General features: G+C 38.2%; 1 protein-coding gene across 6 annotated transcripts in view; it reads left to right on the forward strand.

The window, feature by feature from the left end:
- The window catches only part of FAM35A (family with sequence similarity 35, member A), a 117,108-nt gene extending 98,330 nt beyond the window's left edge, over positions 1–18,778 (forward strand). For 5 of the 6 annotated variants that reach the window (XM_010854393.1, XM_010854397.1, XM_010854395.1 and 2 more), the window contains 4 exons: positions 5,676–5,882; positions 12,536–12,764; positions 16,207–16,322; positions 18,418–18,778. In XM_010854393.1, coding sequence (XP_010852695.1) covers positions 5,676–5,882; positions 12,536–12,764; positions 16,207–16,322; positions 18,418–18,617 — 752 coding nt within the window. In that variant the 3' untranslated portion in view covers positions 18,618–18,778. Of the gene's footprint in view, positions 1–5,675; positions 5,883–8,497; positions 8,623–12,535; positions 12,765–16,206; positions 16,323–18,417 lie in introns of those variants that run through there. The other variant, XM_010854398.1, reaches the window with a different exon arrangement.
- Positions 18,779–19,326: the final 548 nt, after the last annotated feature.

A 19,326-nucleotide genomic window follows, 5' to 3' on the forward strand; every position in this document is an offset into this window, starting at 1 on the left:
CATAGTGTAACATCTTCATTTTGATATTAGATCCTTTAGTTATAACAATCAGAGACAGTTTAATTAGTGACTTCTGAGTTATTTTACTCTGTTAAATTAATTCAGAGGTTGATTAGGTATGTGATCCATTCTTTTTTTACCTGAAAGAGTTAATGTGTCTTGCAAACTTCTATTTCAAAATAGTTATCTAAAGATAGGATCTATCACATTACCTCTTTTAATCATTAATAGCCCATAACTAGGAATTGAGATAAGTCTGAAATTTGGCTTTCATGTTAAGATCAAACAGTGGCAAATATTTGTTTGGTTGAGAAATCTGAAAAACATGTGTCAGTGATACACAAACCATCATCACTGACCACTGTGTCATGGTCGGGAACATGAGTGTGCTGCATGCTGAGCAGAATGTAGATCAAAGGTGGCATTCCAATTATAGTGGAGCTGCAGCAAGGCATGCTCCATGCTTAATACGAATATCCCTTAAAAGCTGATGGTTATTCGGTCAATAGAAGAGGAAGTATATTTTCTCCAGATAATTCTTTGATATTTAGGTTAATGTTGAAAATTTATAAATCCATGAATTAAAGTATAGTTTCTTTGTTCATTTCTTCAGCATATTTATTTATATTTCAAGCTTTAATATCTGCCTTAATACCTCAAGATCTAATTTTGAAGAGTCATTTAAGTAAGTGGTTCTCCTTTCACAAATTGTTAGTATTCTGTCTATTCATCTAGTATTTCTTGAGGCATTCTCTGTATTATTCTGTCTGTATTGGGCCCTCGTTTTCCTTGTTCCCGAGGGTAACAAACTCACATTTAGGTGATATAATTAGAAGTGATTGTCAAGCAGTAATTACTGAATACTAGAGACAAAAGAGTTGATGTTTTGGAGAAAAATAATAAGAAATTAATTCCCAGGTTTTTTGAAATATGTTTAGCTAGTAAGAATTTGGTATGCCTGACATGCAGCAAGCACTGGTCACAGTGAAAGTCCTAATGAGGGTGGGCTGGGGACATAAACTACACTTCTTGGTAATAATTTGGTATGCATAATATAAGCTATTCAGAACTAAGTGCCTTTCGAATGCAATATTCTCCTGAAATCTAATAGAAGTCTAATATTTAAAAAAACATAACATTACAATAAAGTACACTCATGACATTACTAATTAAGCACAGAATAATACAAATGATCCCAACCTTTGTGACTATGCTTCATGGAAAATCACAGTTATATCTGATGGAGGTTGGTATTCCTTCGCACCCTTAATTCATGATTGAAGTACAGAATTGTATCACAAACTGTCTTGGTGCTGCTCAGTCTCCCTCAGACTCACTAGCTTAACCCGCATTCGACTCCTTTCTGTTTCTTGAACACGCCAAACTTTTTCCTGCTTTGGGACCTTGAATTTATGCATTTCCCCTGCCTAGAGTGCTTCTTCTCCAGCTCTCCCACACAGATGGCTGTCCAATCTCATTTCCCCAGAGAGGCCTCCCACATGAATATACAAAATCTCTCTGTATCATGTCACTCTTTGCATTGCACTTGTGCCACCCAACACAGACAGATGATCCAGCTGATTTGCGTGCTTGATAATTAACTACTTTTCTCGGTAGGTTGTCAAGTTTGTGACTAAAAGCACCCTGATTAGCCTGTTCACCATTGTGTCCTCATCACACAGAACTGCCGGCACCAGTAGATACTTTCTTTATAAATGATTGAAGAATAAAATATAGATCAGGCAGCCATTTAAAATTCCCACTGTCTTTAAGGAATAAAGACGCAAGTTTGAGAAGGAAATAGCTTGTTTCAAATGATAAGAAAAAACTCACAAAGGTACAAATGCTTGCACATGAAGGTTGCACAGTCCATTGGCTGTGCTAAGAAACTGTTTTTAAACTTGGGCACTGAAGGCTCAAATTTCACACTGGAACTCCATCATGGTTAACTTAAACGATTAAGGGGGATGGATATATTGGAAGTGTACAGGAGTATCTCCTAGTAAATAGGGCAAGAGTGATGGGTTTCAGGGGGACTTGGAACTAGGAACAGAAAAGCTTTCTGGGCCCAGGCAACATCTCCATGAATTTGCTTTATTTTCTTAGTAGAGACTTTCTCTAGACTTTCTCTGCTTCTCAACATTATGGATAGCACATTGTTACTCTGTAGCTCCTGTTTTACTTTTCATTTTAAGAAACCAGTCCTGTTTCTAAATTCCCAGTAAAGAGAATCTGATTGCCTAGTTTGAATTTGATTCAGTCAACTGTGGGCTGTAGCACAGGGTCAAAAAGTACCAGTTGGGGGATGCCCTGGCGGTCCAGTGGTTAGGACTCTCTGCACTTCCACTGCAGGAGGCATGGGAACTAAGGTCCCTCATGCTGTACTAAAACGTAAAAAAAAGTACGAGTTGGAGTATGTAAGCTTATTTCAGTGGGTGAGGGAATAGTTAAGGGGGTCATTTGTGGTCTGGTGGACACACCAATATATTCACTATCTAAGATATGTATGTTCACTAGCCTGGATAGATGTATAGATATAATATTTAGTTTAAAAAAGTAGATTATAAAACTTCATGTACGGAGAAGGAAACGGCAACCCACTCCAGTATTCATGCCTGGAAAATCCCATGGACCGAGGAGCCTGGTGGGCTACAATCCGTGGGGTCACAAAGAGTCAGACACGACTGAGCGACTTCTGTGTTTTTGAAGCTCAAAGGGATATGGGCCACTGAAAAGGATATAGACCAGGGCAGAATTTCTTAAAGAAGTAACAGATTAGTTAGTTACAACATCAAGATAAATGGAATTGAAACAGAGATGCTACCAAGAGAGTTGGGCAGTACTGCTTAAATAATGCTCAAGAGTTTCTGTTCTTAAACTGTTTCCTCTTGAGAGAAGATGAGCAGCGCTGGGCCCACTCCCCTCTGCCTTTTCTGTTCCCCACTTCGGTCATGTGTTGTCACTTTCGGAATTGCACTTTTTTCACCTTGTCATAGTAGCTGCCAAAGTGTGTTTTTATAAACATGGGGTTCTAGAGCGCTGGCTTCCTGCGGCAGAGGAAAGAAAGAAATGTGTATTGTACAAAATCAGTACGTTCATATGTTTAATAAAATAGTTCTATTATTGAAAAAAAAAAAACTTTATGTATAATAGGATCCCATTTTAATAAAAGTAGATATATAAGTATATACACTTAAAAAATCTGGAAATACAGATACTAAAATGCTAGACATCTCTAGTAGTATTATGTGGTTTTTATTTTTTTATATTTTTAGTTTGAATTTCATGTATGGAATTTGCATTTATTTTTTAAACCTTTTAGTATAAAGAAACTTCAAACATATAGACAGAATAACACAATGAACTAAAGTACCCATTATCCATTTTACTGAAATACAGACAATCTTACTTTGCCTATTACTTTTCTTTTACTGTCTAAATATTTTATAAAAAGTATATTTTATTTTATAATTTAAAAATTCAAGCAAAATTTTTTAAATTGGTAGATATATTTGAAACATCTATCTAACAATTTGAGAAGAAATAAGAATTAAACTTATGCTTCATATTTGTGCCAGAATAAATGCTGGATGTATTACAAATTCAAATACTTTTAAAAGGAACAGTAAGTACTAGGAGAAAATATAAGTGAACTTATTTGGAACCCAAAGATTAGTAGGTTAAATAAAATGCTGTAACAAAAACTGCCATACATGAAAATCACCATATGCAGAATTAAAATGCAAGTGAAAAACCAGAAAAAAAATTGTATTTTTTCAGAAAATAATAGCATAATCTAAAGTCAAATCCTTGTGAGAATAAATGAGCAATAGATGTGAACAGGCAGGTCCTCAAAGAAGAGATTAAAGTGGCCAATAAATGTATGAAAAAAATTATTCTTACTAGCAATGGAAGGCAGACAAATAAAATAATAATGATAACTGATTTTTGTCCTAAGAAATCAGTAGAAAAGATATGGGGAAATAACCACTCTCGTAGATTATAGAAGATATAAACCGGCAACCCTTTTTTTTCTCTTTTTCTGATTGAAGTATAATTGACGTGTGTGTGTGTGCTTAGTCGCTCAGTCCTGTCCAACTCTTTCAACCCCATGGACCTCCCACCAGGCTCCTCTGTCCTTGAGATTCTCCAGGCAAGAATACTGGAGTGGGTTGCCATGCCCGCCTCCAGGGGATCTTCCTAATCAAGAGATGGAACCTAGGTCTTCCACACTGCAGGCAGATTCTTTACCATCTGAGCCACCAGGGAACAACCTGGTTGTTTATTAGTTGTTTATTAGTTTCAGGGGAACAACCTTTCTTGAGGACAATTGACAGTGCATATGAAAGCCTGAATTTGGGATACCTTTGGCCTAATAATGACACTTAATAGGAAGTTATCATGACTATGCATAAAGATGTAGCTAAAAATATTTTACCATAGTACTACATTTATAATAGTGAAAAATAAGAAACATGTCCCCAAAGAGAGGATTGTGCTAATAATTTTTAAGATTTTGGTATACCTGTGCAATGACATATTATGTAGTATTTTAAAATAATGCAGAATAATACTTAATGACATAAAATATACATTTGACAGAGTAAGTAAAAATCAAACAAATTGAGAACAACTGCATGGACACTAAAATAGTAACTGTATTTATTTTGAGGTGTTGACTGTAGCTGCCATTTATTTCTTTGCTTATCTTACCTGTGATTTCTAAGTATGTATTCTATAATAAGACAAGAAAATTGTTTTAAAATAGTGATTGGTTTTAAGCAACAACTTGGAATACATATGCTTTAGCTCTTTCTAACGATGCTCTGTCTATACAGATTTACTGACTTGTTTTAAAATTTCCCACAAAAAAATAGCTGCAGAGAGACTGAGGAGGTGGGTGAGATGTGTGATTTAGATTTATAGACTGAAGTATGTGGGAAAATAAAAAGACACTTGTCATTAGAAGACTTTGTACTAAGAAACTTTTTTTGTTTTAATATAGTTTTAAAGTTGAATTTATTAATATATAGTCGGATTGTTCCTGGAGAAGTGCATGGCAACCCACTGCAGTATTCTTGCCTGGAGAATCCCCATGGACAGAGGAGCCTGGTGGGCTACAGTCCATGGAGTCACAAAGAGTCGGACACGACTGAGTGACTAAGCACAGCACAGCGCAGTCTGATTGTTGAGCAAGAAAGTCTGTGCTACTGTGGTTCAGAATTATTACTGAAAGAATTAAAAATAGGAGCAACTGAATCTGAATGTTTTGTTGTTGTTCCAAAAAAATTAGCTAAATAAGAAAACTAAGGTATTGAAAAATCATTGAGTAATATTGATTATGGTAGACATGTGTCCATTTCTATGTCATTATTTAAAAAAAAAAACTTTCCTGTAGATAATCAGAATGAGAGTTTGCTATTCTGAATAGACAGTTGGTTATGATAAATTATGACTGTTTAGGAGACCAAGTAATCTTTAGAAAAAATTTTGTAAAAATTATCTCTACCATTGTTATTGCCTTAACACAACATTCATATTTTGCCACTTTATATCCAAATTCCTTAATGAGATAAAAGTTGTATTTAACTGATTTAATCAGGTCAGTCTGTTTAATCTGGTTTTGATCCTAGATAATTTCCTTTTGGTAACTTTTTGTTTTTGTTTTGTTTAAGGTTATATTTGGGAATTTAAGTATCTTTTTGTTCAGCGCAATTGCATCCTAGAGAACCTAGAATTGCATACAACACCATGGTCATCCTGTGAGTGCCTGTTTGATGATGATAGAAGGGCAATTACATTTAAAGCAAAATTTCAAAAAAACACACCCTCCTTTGTGAAGATGTCAGATTTAGCAACACATCTAGAGGAAAAGCGTTCGGGTAAGATCTTATTTATAAAAGACATTGCTGGTTTTAATATAACCAAGGAAGCTGCTGTTCGTAGGAAACATGTATAACTGATGTAAAAGTGAAATAGAGGTCTCTGTAAGTAGCTGAAGCAGCTACTAACCTCTTCCTGACTTTCTGCCTATAATCCTTTGAGATTAATTTGTAATTATTAAGGGTTACTTAAAAATATTTTTTGCATACAGTTATAAGTAGCTTATCATTTAATAAGCCAGAAATAGATAGCAACTCTAATCAGAATCACTGTTGAGATAAATATTTTATCAAGTTACTAAGCTATCATCTATACATGATTGTTAAAAATTAACATTGAGGAATTTCCTGGTGGTTCAGTGGCTAAGACTCCATGCTTCCAATGTAGTGGGCCTGGGTTTGATCCCTCCTCAGGGAACTAGATGCCACATACCACACCTAAGACCCGGTATTGTAATAACACACTTCCTGAACTTGAATGTGTGTGTGTGTGTGTGTGTGTGTGTGTGTAAATTTCATTCTCTCAAGCATACCACGTGGAAGGATGCCTGATGAATTTATATACATACTCACACAATTTCCATGAGCAAAATATAATTAATTTCTTTTGAGTGAAGTAGTAGAAGGAGTATGTTTTAGGTTTAGTATGCTATACACTTTGAAATAAAGAGAGTAAAATAGCAAAAATAAATAACTAGATAAATTGCTACAATTTTAGTGGGAAATAAAGTGGGAAATACCAATACTTTCCACTAAATTGCACTGGCTTCTTAACTACGGAAATGATGCTAAAAGATGCTAACTCCTGGTTGATGGCATTATAAATTAAACAGCATTTAAAGCTATAGTTAGGGTTGCTAAATGCCAATAATGAGTAAATGTCAGTGATTATCAGTTTTGGAAACTAATAGAAAGCTTTCCAATGGCTATTATAGCAAATAAATTTAGAGGGAAAATAAAGGTTGACAAAAATGAGATGTATCTGCAGGTTTATTGTTATATAATTTAAATTTTTTAATGAAGAAAAATTTGGTGAAAAATTTTCCTCAGAATTTGTATAAGATTACTGTTTTTGAAAAAAAATTACTGTTTTTGGTGATTTTATAGGTTGAGTTGTTACAAATAGCTCAGGAAATTTGGATCTTGACAGTGAATTTTAGCTTTATTCTCCAATTTGCATAAATAATCTTCTGAATTATTACAGATAGCTTTAGATTTCATTAAATGCTAGAATTGTTTTAAGTGAAATAAGATTATTTTTACAGTTTTTCTAATGAAAATAATCTGATCCCAAATAAATTAGGTTGAAGCTCCTAAGATACCACATGCTAAGACCCCCCACATTTCTTGGGGTTTTTTGCTAGCATGCTCTGCCCTCTTCTGGCTCGTCCACAGAAATGTAAAAGTTGGGTCCTATGCAGTTAATAGGACATTTCAGTTGGTACTTTTCAAATTGGTTCAGAATATTAGATTAAAAAAAATTTTTTTTAACAAGATTTTTGGGATATAATTTTCATATAGGCAATTACCCGTATTTAATAAAGTGTGTATATTCACATGGGTAAGTATGGACATGAAACCCATGAAAGCAACACCACAGTCATGAAACCATCACCCGCCTCTTTGTATCTCTTTCCATCCCTCATCCCTGCCCCCAACCCTTCCAGGGAGTCAATCTGCTTTCTGTCACTAGAGATTAGTTTGAATTTTCTGCGCTTTTATATATATGGAATCATTTGTTTGGCATCTCTAATGGAGCCAGTTCTTGGAGAGGTATCAGTTTCTTTGAGATGTATCCATGTGGTTGTGTGTATCAGTAAACCATTCTTTATCCTGTTATACAAATACACCATGCTTTGTTTATTTGTTCAGTTCTGGATGTACATCTGGGTTGTTTCCAGTTCTTGGCTATTATAAAGTTTCCATAAACATTCAAGTACAAGGCGTTATTCATAGTCTTTCTTTTCTCATGAGTGAATACCCAAGAATTGAATCAATAGCTGGATTATATGGCAGGCTTACGTTTAACTGTTAAAGAAACTGCCAGAAAAATAGAAATAAAGAAACTGCCTGTTTCCCAAAACAATTGTCCCATATTACATTTCCACCAACAGTGTATGAGCTCTGTTTTTTCCACACCCACCTCAGGTTTTGGTATGGACATTCTTCTTAATTTTGTTCATTCTAATAGATGTGTAGTAATGGGTCATCATAATCTCAGCTTGCGTTTACTTATTGGCTGGTGATGTTGAACATCTTTTATGTACTTAATTGCCACCTATATATCTTTAATGAAGTGTCAATTGAAATCTTTTGCTTACCAAGAAAAAGTTGGCTTCATTGTTTTATTGAGTTTTGAGAGTTCTTTATATGCTGGGTAAAAATTCTTCTTTTTGGGGACTCACCTGGTGGTCCAGTGGTTAAGACGTCACCTTTCTAAGGCAGGGAGTTTGTGTTCAGTCCCTGGTCAGAGAGCTAAAATTCCACATGCTTTGAGGCCAAAGAAACAAGACGCAAACCAGAAGCAATATTGTAACAAATTTAATAAACACTTTAAAAATAATCCACATCAGAAAAAGCTTTAAAAAAACTTTTTTTTTTCTTTCTGCATCCAGCTTATAGGGTAGTTCCCTGACCAGGACTGAGCCTGTGCCCCAGGAATGAAAGTGCTGGGTTCTAATCACTGGACCGCCAGGGAAGTCTTGCTTTTTGTTGTTCTTGTTGTTGTTTAGTCACTAAGTCATGTCCCACTCTTTGCAACTCATGGACTGTAGCCCACCAGGCTCCTCTGTCCATGGGATTTCCCAGGCAAGAATACTGGAGTGGGTTGCCACTTCCTTCTCCAGGGATCGAACCTGTGTCTGCTGCATTGGCAGTCATATTCTTTACCACTGAGACACCTGGGAAGCCCAGAGAATTACTGCTAATATCTGTTTTTAGGAATTTTTATGTCTGTATCATGGTGGATATTTGTCTGCAGTTTTCTTGTATCTTTTTCTGGTTTTGGTGTTAGAGCAATGCTCATAGAAGAGTTGATGTGTAGTTTTCCTCTTCAGTCATCCCTTCCCTGGTGGCTCAGAGGTTAAAGCGTCTGCCTGCAATGCGGGAGACCTGGGTTCAATCCCTGGGTCGGGAAGACCCCCTGGAGAAGGAAATGGCAACCCACTCTAGTATTCTTGCCCAGAGTATTCCATGGACGGAGAGCCTCTTCAATTTTCCAGAAGAGTTTATTTGGAATTAGATTAATTTCTTCCGTACATGTTCGGTAGAACTCCTTCAGACCTATCTGGGCCTGAAGTTTTCTTTATTGGAAGGTTTTAACTACAAATTCAATTTCTTTAATAGATATAGGGCTATTCCAGTTACTTGTTTCTTCTTAAGTGCACTTTGATAGTTGGTATTTCAAGAAATTTGTTCATTTCATCTAGGTTGTTGGCAAAACAACAACAAAAGTTTGTTGGCACAACAACAACAAAAGTTTGTTGGCATAAAGTTATAATATTTTCTTACTATCTCTTTTAATATATGTAGAATTTGTAGTAATACTGGTATTACCTGATATTGCTAATTTGTGCCTTCTCTCTCTTTTTAACTGATCATTGGCTGGAGTTTTACCAGTTTTATTAATCTGCTCATATAACCACCTTTTTTTTCATTAATTTTTCTATTTTCTAGTCCATTGATTTCTGCTGATTTTTTTTCCCCCTTTCTTCTGTTTTCTTGGGTTTCTTTCTTTTTTTCACATTTCTTAGGGTGGAAATGGAGGTAACTGACATGTTTTTTCCCAATGTAGGAGTTTAGTGCCATGAATTTTCCTGTAAGTACAACTTCTAAGTTCTCTACCCAATACCTTATGGATTCTGAGATTTTCCACTCTAGCGGTGGGAGAAGTCACTCTTCCTATCTCTGTGCAAGCTTCAGGGATTGTTCAGTACTTTTGGATGGTCTTTTCTTATCCTCTGGTTACATGTATTGGTCAGTACTCAGTTGAATTCTTCAAGTGAGGGGTACCCTCTGCAGTTATCCAGAGTTTTCTCCGGAGTTCCCCTTTGTCCTGTCTAATACCAACTCTGATATCTCTAGCCCTATTAGCCTTCCAGACTCAAGCTGTGTCTGCTGTCAGTTCAGGGAAACCACCAGGCTCTGCCTGGGTCTCCTTTCCTGTACTGTAGCCAGTAAACGCTTGTCTGTAAGCTGGGGCAGTTGCTAGGCTTCCGTCTTGCTTCTCATCGCTTGGGATCGCTGTCCTTTGTTGCCTGATACCTAATGTCCTGAGAATTGCTGTTTCATACATTTTGTTTGGTTTTTAGTTGTTTCGGGTGTCAGCTGTTTTTACACACAACACTTCTGACATCAAATGTATGGTTTGCTGCTGTTTTCCACATCAACAGCCAGTTCTCCAACTCTGTGCACCCCAAATGGGTGTTGTACAGTTCAATTCAATTTTGATGCCGCCTACTTCAAGTTAGTGTCAGACTTCACAGGTTTAAGAGCTCAGTCCTGGCCCAGAAAATTAAAAAACGAAACCCCACTTTTTAATTGAATTACAGAGATTTATTCTCAGAGAACTCCATATACCCACTTCTACATGGAAACATTTATTATTAACTTTAACCAAATGTAAGTTCATGTGCTGGACACACAGTGAGGCCTAATGAACTGAAATGTCAGAGTTTAGAGCAGAAAAAGGTTTATTGAAGGGCCAAGAAAGGAGAATGAGCAACTCATGCTCAAAAACTCCCAAGTCCCTGATGGTTTTCAGGGAGAAGTTTTTATGGGCAATATTTGGGGTGTGAAAGGGTGTGACTTTCTTCAGATTGGTTGGTGGTAAAGTAACAGGATAATGTTCCACAAATCTTGTGCTTTTTAGCCTGAAGTTACTGTCCTCCACCTGGGTGGGGCCTTAGTTCCTGCAGAAGAACTCAAAGATACTGTTATAGATATTTCACGAGAAGGACCCTGCCCCACTGGTATTCTGTTGTCTCTTGACTGCCTCTTCGGTTCCGTCCCTTCCCAGATTTGTAACTGAATTGGAACTCGGAAGGTCAAGGAGGCTGAATGAAGCCTATTTCTCAGAAACAAGGAATGAGGACAGAAAGGAATTTGTGCCTGGGAGGGCCCCAGAGGGTCGTGCTCTGTTTTAATACTAACAGTTAGTTTAAATTAACAATATTTCTGGAAAATAAACACAGATAGTAAAAAATTTACCAATTTTTACATCATCAAACAAAAATTTGACACAACTTTCAAAAATGGGAGTAAGTGGCCACAGAAGACTCTAGGTTTGTACTAACTGGTGAGACCTTGGGTAGTGTTGTAGTGCTTCCTGTTTCTGTGTCCCTCCTGCGCCCGCCTCTGGGGCCTCACAGGCTTACGAAGATGACCACTGCAGGAAGAGCGCCGTAGGCAGCAGAGGGGCTGCACCTATGCTGCTGTCACAGAAGAGTCAACTCTTTTTTTTTTTTTTTTAACAATCTTCTTTTTTTTTAAAGTCTGCATTGAATTTGTTACAACACTGCTTTGGTTTTTCGGCCACAAGGCATATGGGATCCTAGCTCCTTAACCAGGGATGAAACCTGCACCCTCCTCCAAGCAAGGCAAAGTCTTAACCACAGGACCAGGAAATTCCCGTTACATATCTTTTACGTAAACATCTACTTGCTGGGGTTAGAGGCCTAGAATTAGATATAACGATAAAAACAAACAACATATGCTGCTGTTGCTGCTAAGTTGCTTCAGTCGTGTCCGACTCTGTGCGATCCCACAGACGGCAGCCCACCAGGCTCCGCCATCCCTGGGATTCTCCAAGCAAGAACCCTGGAGTGGGTTCCCATTTATAGACAATGATAAATTAGGTGGCTATAGTTTTGATGATTAATAGCACAAAGGATATATCCTCACTTCATTTGGGGCATGAGGCTGGGAATTGGGAGTATTCTTGCACGCCCTGGAGAGGTACTCCCCATTGGGAAACTATACAGAAAACTTGTGCTGTTATAGTCAGTCCCTGGTGGGCTTCCCTGGTAGCTCAGCTGGTAAAGAATCTGCCTGCAATGCAGCAGACCCTAGTTCAATTCCTGGGTCGGGAAGATCCTCTGAAGAAGGGATGAGCTACCCTTACTCCAGTATTCTTGGGCTTTACTGGTGGCTCAGGTGGTAAAGAATCCACCTGCAATGTGGGAGACCTGGGTTCAATCTCGGGTTGAGAAGATCCCCTGGAGGAGGGCATGGCATGAGAGTTCTTGCCTAGAGCATCCCCATGGACAGAGGAGCCTGGCGGGTTACAATCCATGGGGTTGCAAAGAGTCGGACACGACTGAGTGACGAAGGACAGCACAGCACACAGTCCCTGGTAGTGAAACTGAGCAGGGTCCTCTGGGGCCCTCCCTGGTACAGACATCCATCTTTTCAACCAAGTTGGCCAAATAAATCTTTACTCTTAGTTGTAGGCAGATGACCCCCTACGCTTTGGAGTAAGTGCGGAAGCCATAGTGAGTAAGACTGTCTAGCAGAAGAGCAGAGAAGACCAACAAGGCCTTAGTGTCCTTTACCATAAGTAACTGACTCAACCGTACACTTAACCATGTTTGTAAATTAAAGTTATGGTTTTGGCCTCCTAATTTATGGTATTTCTTTTTGCTTATCTTTTACAGGAGTGATTCTAATCAAAGCCCAGATTTTAGAGCTAGTGTTTCCCATTACAGCAGTTCAGAAAATAGCTCTAAATGCTCACAGTTCTCTGAAGAGTATTTTTTCTTCTCTGCCCAATATTATATACACTGGCTGTGCAAAATGTGGATTGGAACTACAAACAGATGAGAATAAGATCTACAAACAATGTTTTAGCTGCTTGCCATTTACTATGAAGAAAATATACTACAGGTAAGGCAACTAAGCAGGCCAGCTAGATGGGAAATGTTTATTATATGGGACTAGAAATGACCAAAAAGTTACATGTATCAAGTGTTTCTGATGAAAAATAACTGGAGCTAATCCAAGAGAATAAATTTTTTCCTCCTGAGTGATGGAAAAATGGCTATTTATGAAAGCAAAAATTGCCCAGTAATCGTAACAGGAATTTTTAAAAAAGCAGTAATTGGGAGACTTTATTGTTTTTAAGCAGATACACTAAAAAAACCTTTTACTTGGTTTAATTTTTAACCAAGTTCTAAATGGCTCATAAGAAACTCATTTCCCCATCTTAACACATTATTGGAATTTAAAGGTTAAAATTAATTATATGATCTAACCCCTGAGTTGTAGAAGCTAGTAAGATGCTTAACTTTCCTGCACCTCAGTTTTCTTATCTTCACACTAAACATTAAGGATAGCAGATTAGCAATCAGTGTTTTATGCTCTTTTCTATTTCTAAATACTGTAATATCTAAAAACCAAATACAGATATGTTCAGCATGTTATCATGGAATACTTTAAATAAGAAAATTTATAGAAGCATAATCCATTAGCCTTATTTCTCTTTACATATATTTATGTTTGTTATGAACAAGTAAATGAACTTTGCTCTTACTTTGAAAGTTGCTTGTCTGAAAAGAACATTGGATTCAGATGCAAGGTCCCCTCCTCCCTTTGTCTCCACCAAGTCCATTCTCCACAGCCAACAGAGTAACCACTGCATTCCTTTAGAACCTTTCCAGAATTTCCTGTCGCACTCTGCATTTCCCAGCACACTCGTCTGCCACACTCCTCGCCTTGATCTCTGGGTTGGTCCTGGCCTTCTGTAAGGTTTTTAGCATCTGACTTTTTCCTCCTTAGGGCGTTCTCGCCTGCTTCTCCCCCTGCCTGACCCCACAAGGCTGACCCATTCTTGTCTTAGTTGAGGGCCCTTCATCAGAGAGACTTTTTTTTAGTCGCCTCCTTTGTTCTCTGTTGAAGTGCTCTGTGTGTGCACCTGGAGTCATTTACTTGCATAGTCTTCTGAAAAACCTCGTTATGGAGATACAATTCACAGTCCATCAAATCAACCCATCTAAAATGTGAAATTCCAAGGCTTTAGTATATTCACAGGCTTGTGCAGCTGTTACCACAATCTATTTTGGATCACCTTCCCCTCTCCCACCCCCAAAGTAGCCATTTCTCATTCTTCCTTCCCACCAACGTACAGCACCCACTAGTCGAATTTCTGGCTCTGTAGAGGAACTTACTTTGGACATTTCAGATAAATAATCATACAGTGTGCAGTCTTTTATGACTGGCTTCTTTTTTTTTTTTAACCTGTTTCAAGGTTCATCCATATTGTAGCATATATCAAGTACTTTATTTTGTTTTATTGCCAGATAATATGGGCACCCCTGCGTGCCAGTACAGGAGATGCACATTTGATCCCTGGGTTGGGAAGATCCCTGGAGAAGGAAATGGCAACCCACTCCAGGATTCTTGCTTGGGAAATCTCATGGATAGAGGAGCCTGATGGGCTTAGTCCTTGGGGTCACAAAAGAGTTGGATACAACTTGACGACTAACCAACAACAATATGGATATGCTGCATTTTATCTATCCATTCATCAATTGATGAACATTTGGATTGTACCTACTTTTTGGCTATTATAAATAATACTGCTCCAAACATTCATGTACAACTTTTTTGTGGCCATGTTTTCATTTCTCCTGGGCATGTACTCAGGAGTAGAATTGCTAGGTTGATGTGGTAGCTTTTTACTCCTTTTTAGGAACTGCCAAACTGTTTTCCGAAGCCGCTGCACAATTTTAGTTTTACCAGAAGTGAATGAGGATTGCAGGTTCTCCATGTCCTTGCGGTCACTTTTTATTATTATCTGTTTCTCTTTTTTGTTGCATGTGCTTTTGGTATCATATCTAAGAAAAGTATCCTTCCTAAGCCAGTATCATGGAGGTTTACTCCTATTTTTTCTTCCAAGAATTTTATAGTTAGCTCTTACATATAGATTCATGATCTGTTTTGAGTTAATTTCTATATGTGGTATAAGGAAGGAGTCCAGCTTCATTCTTTTATTCAGTTGTCCCTGCACCGTTGGTTGAAAAGCCTATTCTATCCCCAGCGGAGCATCTTGCCACCATTATTGAAAACCTTAATTGTCTTTCTATACCACTAAACTCTGAAGTTCCTTGAGTGAAGCAAGCAGATCTCTCTTATTCACTAGTGTGTACCCAGTGTATACACTGGATAGTACCAGATTTTGCGCACGTATTTGCTGAAATAAAGAATGGAGGAAGAGGGACTCCCCCGGAGGTTCAGTGGTTAAGACTTTGTGCTCCCAATGCAGGGGATGCAGGTTCAGCCCCTCGTCAGGGAGCTGAAGGCCCGTGTGCCACATGGCACATCCAGATTTAAAAAAGAGAATGGAAGAAGTGAGATACCCTGGGGAAAGATTATAAAAAGATAAAAGGACCTGGAATCATGTCGATAAAGGGGGAAGTAAGTTTTTAGAGAGACAATCAGTAGTCGTGGTTTAGTGGTTATGCTGAATTCCCCTATCCTGGTAGGTCTTTCTAAATTCTGTTCATTTTGTAATAATTTATTTTTAAAAGGGGTATATCCCTTTCTTTAAAAGTACACAGAATAATTTTATTCATGTCATTTTGTTCATATTGTTTGTTCTTTAGAGTGTGTCATGGTTTGTGTCTACTTCTTTGTCTTTATTTAGTGACATGCAAAACAGTTTGTTTTTTATGATAAAGAATCCAGTGGAAAAAAATAACTTGAAATTGTGATTGTGAAATATGTGATTATCATCTTTATTTTATCTCTAAAAGTAATTTGCACAATAGGGTAAAATTATGTCTTCTTATATTAGTATCTGAACATTTAAAATTAATATGAAATAAATAAAATCAATGTATTACTTGAAAGTCTTTAAAATAACAGCCCTTCATTTCGAGGGTATTTCAGGACATCCTACTGCTGTTTTAAGAATTAAAATTAACTCTGCAGAAAGCCCAGTGCTGTGGGCTTCCCTGTGGTCCAGTGGTTAGGAATCCACCTTGTAATGCAAGGGACACCAGAATGGCCCCTGGTCTGGGAAGATCCCATGTCTCAGGGCAGCTAAGCCTGTGTGTCGTAATTACTGAAGCCAGCATGCACTAGAGTTCGTGCCCCAGAACAAGAGAAGCCATAGCAATGAGAAGTCCACATACCACACCTTGAGAGTAGCCCCTACTCACTGCGATTAGAGAAAGCCTTTGCACAGCAACAGTGACCCAGTGCAGCCAAAATAAGTAAATAAATTAAATATTTTTTTATAAAACTGATTTTTGAAATTATATTACATTTAAACATTTCTTTAATTGAAAATCTTTTTGACGGTCCTAAGCTGTTTACTCTTTTGTAGGCCAGCTTTAATGACCATAGTTGATGGAAAATATAAGGTCTGCATCCATGTAGGATCAAAGCTGATAGAGAAGATTCTTCTCAACATTTCTCCTGACTGGCTCAACAGAGTAATAGGTAAGATATCAACATGCCATCAAGAGGTTGTCCTCTGTGGAACCATTCATATCAGGAGTACAGATAGTATATTAAAATAGAAGGAACATTATACTCTAAATTAACTTCTTAGTTCCTGTCAGTATATAAGCAGAAGGATAATGTAGCTTGAGTGAAACACAAGACTATACAGGCTACTGTACGTAAAATAAGTAATCAACGAGGACCCACTGTATAGCACAGGGAACTCTACTTAATACTCTATGATAACCTATGTGGGAAAAGAATCTGAAAATGAATAGACATGTATATGTGTAACTGAATCACTTTGCTGGACACCAGAAACTAACACAGCATTGTAAATCAACTATACTCCAATATAAAATAAAAATTTTTAAATAAATAAAATTCTCATATATACAATGGAAAAAAAAAAAAGAAACACAAGATTATGTAAGTTGGAAGGTAAGACTTACTCTACACCTGTCTCAGCACATGAAGAGAGAGAGAAGTAGGTGCCTAATGTCTTCTTACTCTAACTTTCCAATTGGTAAGGGAAAACACCAGTGCCCTAGTTTTTTAATAGTTAAGTAAATGAATGTGCAGCACTATATAAACATATGAAGACTGTCCAGATGTCAGTCGTGTGGATGTTCAGGAACTTCAGCTCTGATGATAGGTACAACAGTGGCTGATCGTCAGTAGCTAACAACAAAGTGAAGATGATCCATTTGTCAGATGCTCAAACTCCATCCTTTCCTCATTAGTCTGAGACTCTCTAAGCAGATGAGTTAATCTCATTTAATGATGGCTCTGTCTCTTAATAGTGGTTTATTTTTTCTGGCTTTCATTTTTGCTTAAATGTTGAACATTGCATATAGAACAATACAGACTGAGGTGAACAGTATTTGTATCTAAAGTGAGCACACCTGTTTTCTTCGACTTTTAATGGGGGTGAGGGTGAGCAGAGTAGAGTTAATTTTGCCAGCCCATGAGTTGGATTTGAGTTTTTCATTGCTCTGGTTACCTTCAGGTCATCACTGGCTTCAAATTTTCTAGCATTATCCGTGCTCATAGTGGGGAGTGGTTCTCTAGAGAGTTTCCTCCGAATATTCCTGCTCTGCTGTCAGCTTTAATCCTTCACCCTGCACCCGGGCCTCAGAGAGTTTCTTACATTTGTATACCTCACCAGGTTGCACAGGCTCTGTTGGTTGTCATTTTTGCATCCCAGCCTAGAGAGAGGGGCAGGAGTGATTCTCTTTGATTCTTGTCTAGCCGTAGTCCTACACAGGTTCTTCGTGTGTCTGGTTCTTGGGTGTGGTGCCTTCTAACAGACCCTGTCCCTCCTGCCGTAGCAGCCGAGCTCGGCCTTGTGTCTCTGTTGAGTGTCTCTGCGTGGTCCTGCCCCTATCCCAGCAGCAGGGCACTGCTGACGGTCTTGATCCAAGGTGGTTTTCTGCCCCTCCCCCAGGGATAGAGAGATTTTCCGCCATCTTCATCCTCACCATCTGTATCTTGGGGCAGGAAGACTTGTGGTCTTAAGAGCCCTGGTGGTCCAGGGGCTAAGACCCCACAATCTCAATGCACAGGGTCCCACAGCCACGACTAAAGGTCCAGCAGTGAAGATCGAAGATCCTGCCTGCCGCAACTAAGACCTGGCACAAACAAAGAAATAAATATTTTAAAAAGATTTTGGTATTCATTAAGTAACTGACTCAGGCAGGGTTCTGTTATACAAACAGTATGTGTATATATAACCATGATAATATTAGATTAGATAAACATAAGAGTTCTTTTCTGATGTGGACATACCCTTTTTGCTTCAAGCTTAATTTAGGAAAAGATAAATCTCAATTCTTCCCTGTATTGTTTTATGAAGCCGGTGGCTGTGCCGTAAAAGGAAACAACATCAGTCTGAACCCGTGCTTTCTCTTCAGAACAGCAGGAATTGCACCTCATCATTAGAGAGGAACCTATGGCTAGCAAGAGCAGGGATAGAGATATGTACAGTGGCTTTGGGACTTGAGAAACCAAGGGAAACAATGAACCCTTTAAGTGTGAGCATTTCCATTCCCCCGGAAGGGGCACTAAGAGCCCTGCGTTTCCTCTTCCGCAGCCCCTCCCTCTGACGTCACCTACGGGATGGCCGCCGCGGACCTGCTCCATGCCTTGCTGGCGGGCAGCGGGGCGCCTTGTGTCCTGAAGGTGCAGAGCCTCTTTGTGTTAGATGAAAACAGCTACCCACTGCAGCAGGACTTCTCCCTCCTGGATTTTTATCTCAACGACTTGAAGCACGCATCCCATGCCCTTCTCTGAGACCAGAGGAAGAAAATGCAGGCACTTCAAGGAAGAGCAGTGAGATGGTTTGTCTTTGGAAATGAACGACAGGGCTTTTGCTCGGGGTTTAAAATAAGTATGTTTTATAAAGAGAACTGTGCTAAATACATTAATTAAAACTTTTCCCCCCCCTAAGAAAATTCTGTGAAGTTTATTGTTCGTTTATTTTTTGGTCTTTCCCTTTCTTGCTTCTAGAGAAATCTGGCAATGAGGCAACATCCAGCAGGTCATTAGGATTAAGTCTCTCTGTTTAGTCCCTGCTCCATTCTGGGCACTGTCCCAAGTACTGAGACATGGACCTGAGGAATTGCTTTTCTGTATGGTCACAAACTTAATTTTTTTTCTTACTCCTTCATTAATAAACTGTAGACATGACATAATTTCTTTGATTATAATTATACATGACTATGGCTTAGTTCATATAAGCCTATGTTTAGACAAGTTCCAGATGACTGTGTCTTTTGATAAAGAGGCATTGAAAATGTAGGAACATGGTCATGTTTGAACTTACTATCAGGGAAGGCAGAGAGTCATATTGTTCATTTCTAGGATTTGAGTACCTCACTGAATTTACTTACAAACAGAGACTTTACAACTTATTACATTCTATACATTCTCTCATTACAACGAGAGCAGCAGCTCACAGAGAATGGGAGTCACCAGTGAGGAAATAGGGAGCGGTACTTAA

This window comes from Bison bison, unplaced genomic scaffold (assembly GCF_000754665.1).
Source record: "Bison bison bison isolate TAMUID 2011002044 unplaced genomic scaffold, Bison_UMD1.0 scf7180017864341, whole genome shotgun sequence".
Taxonomy (NCBI): domain Eukaryota; kingdom Metazoa; phylum Chordata; class Mammalia; order Artiodactyla; family Bovidae; genus Bison; species Bison bison.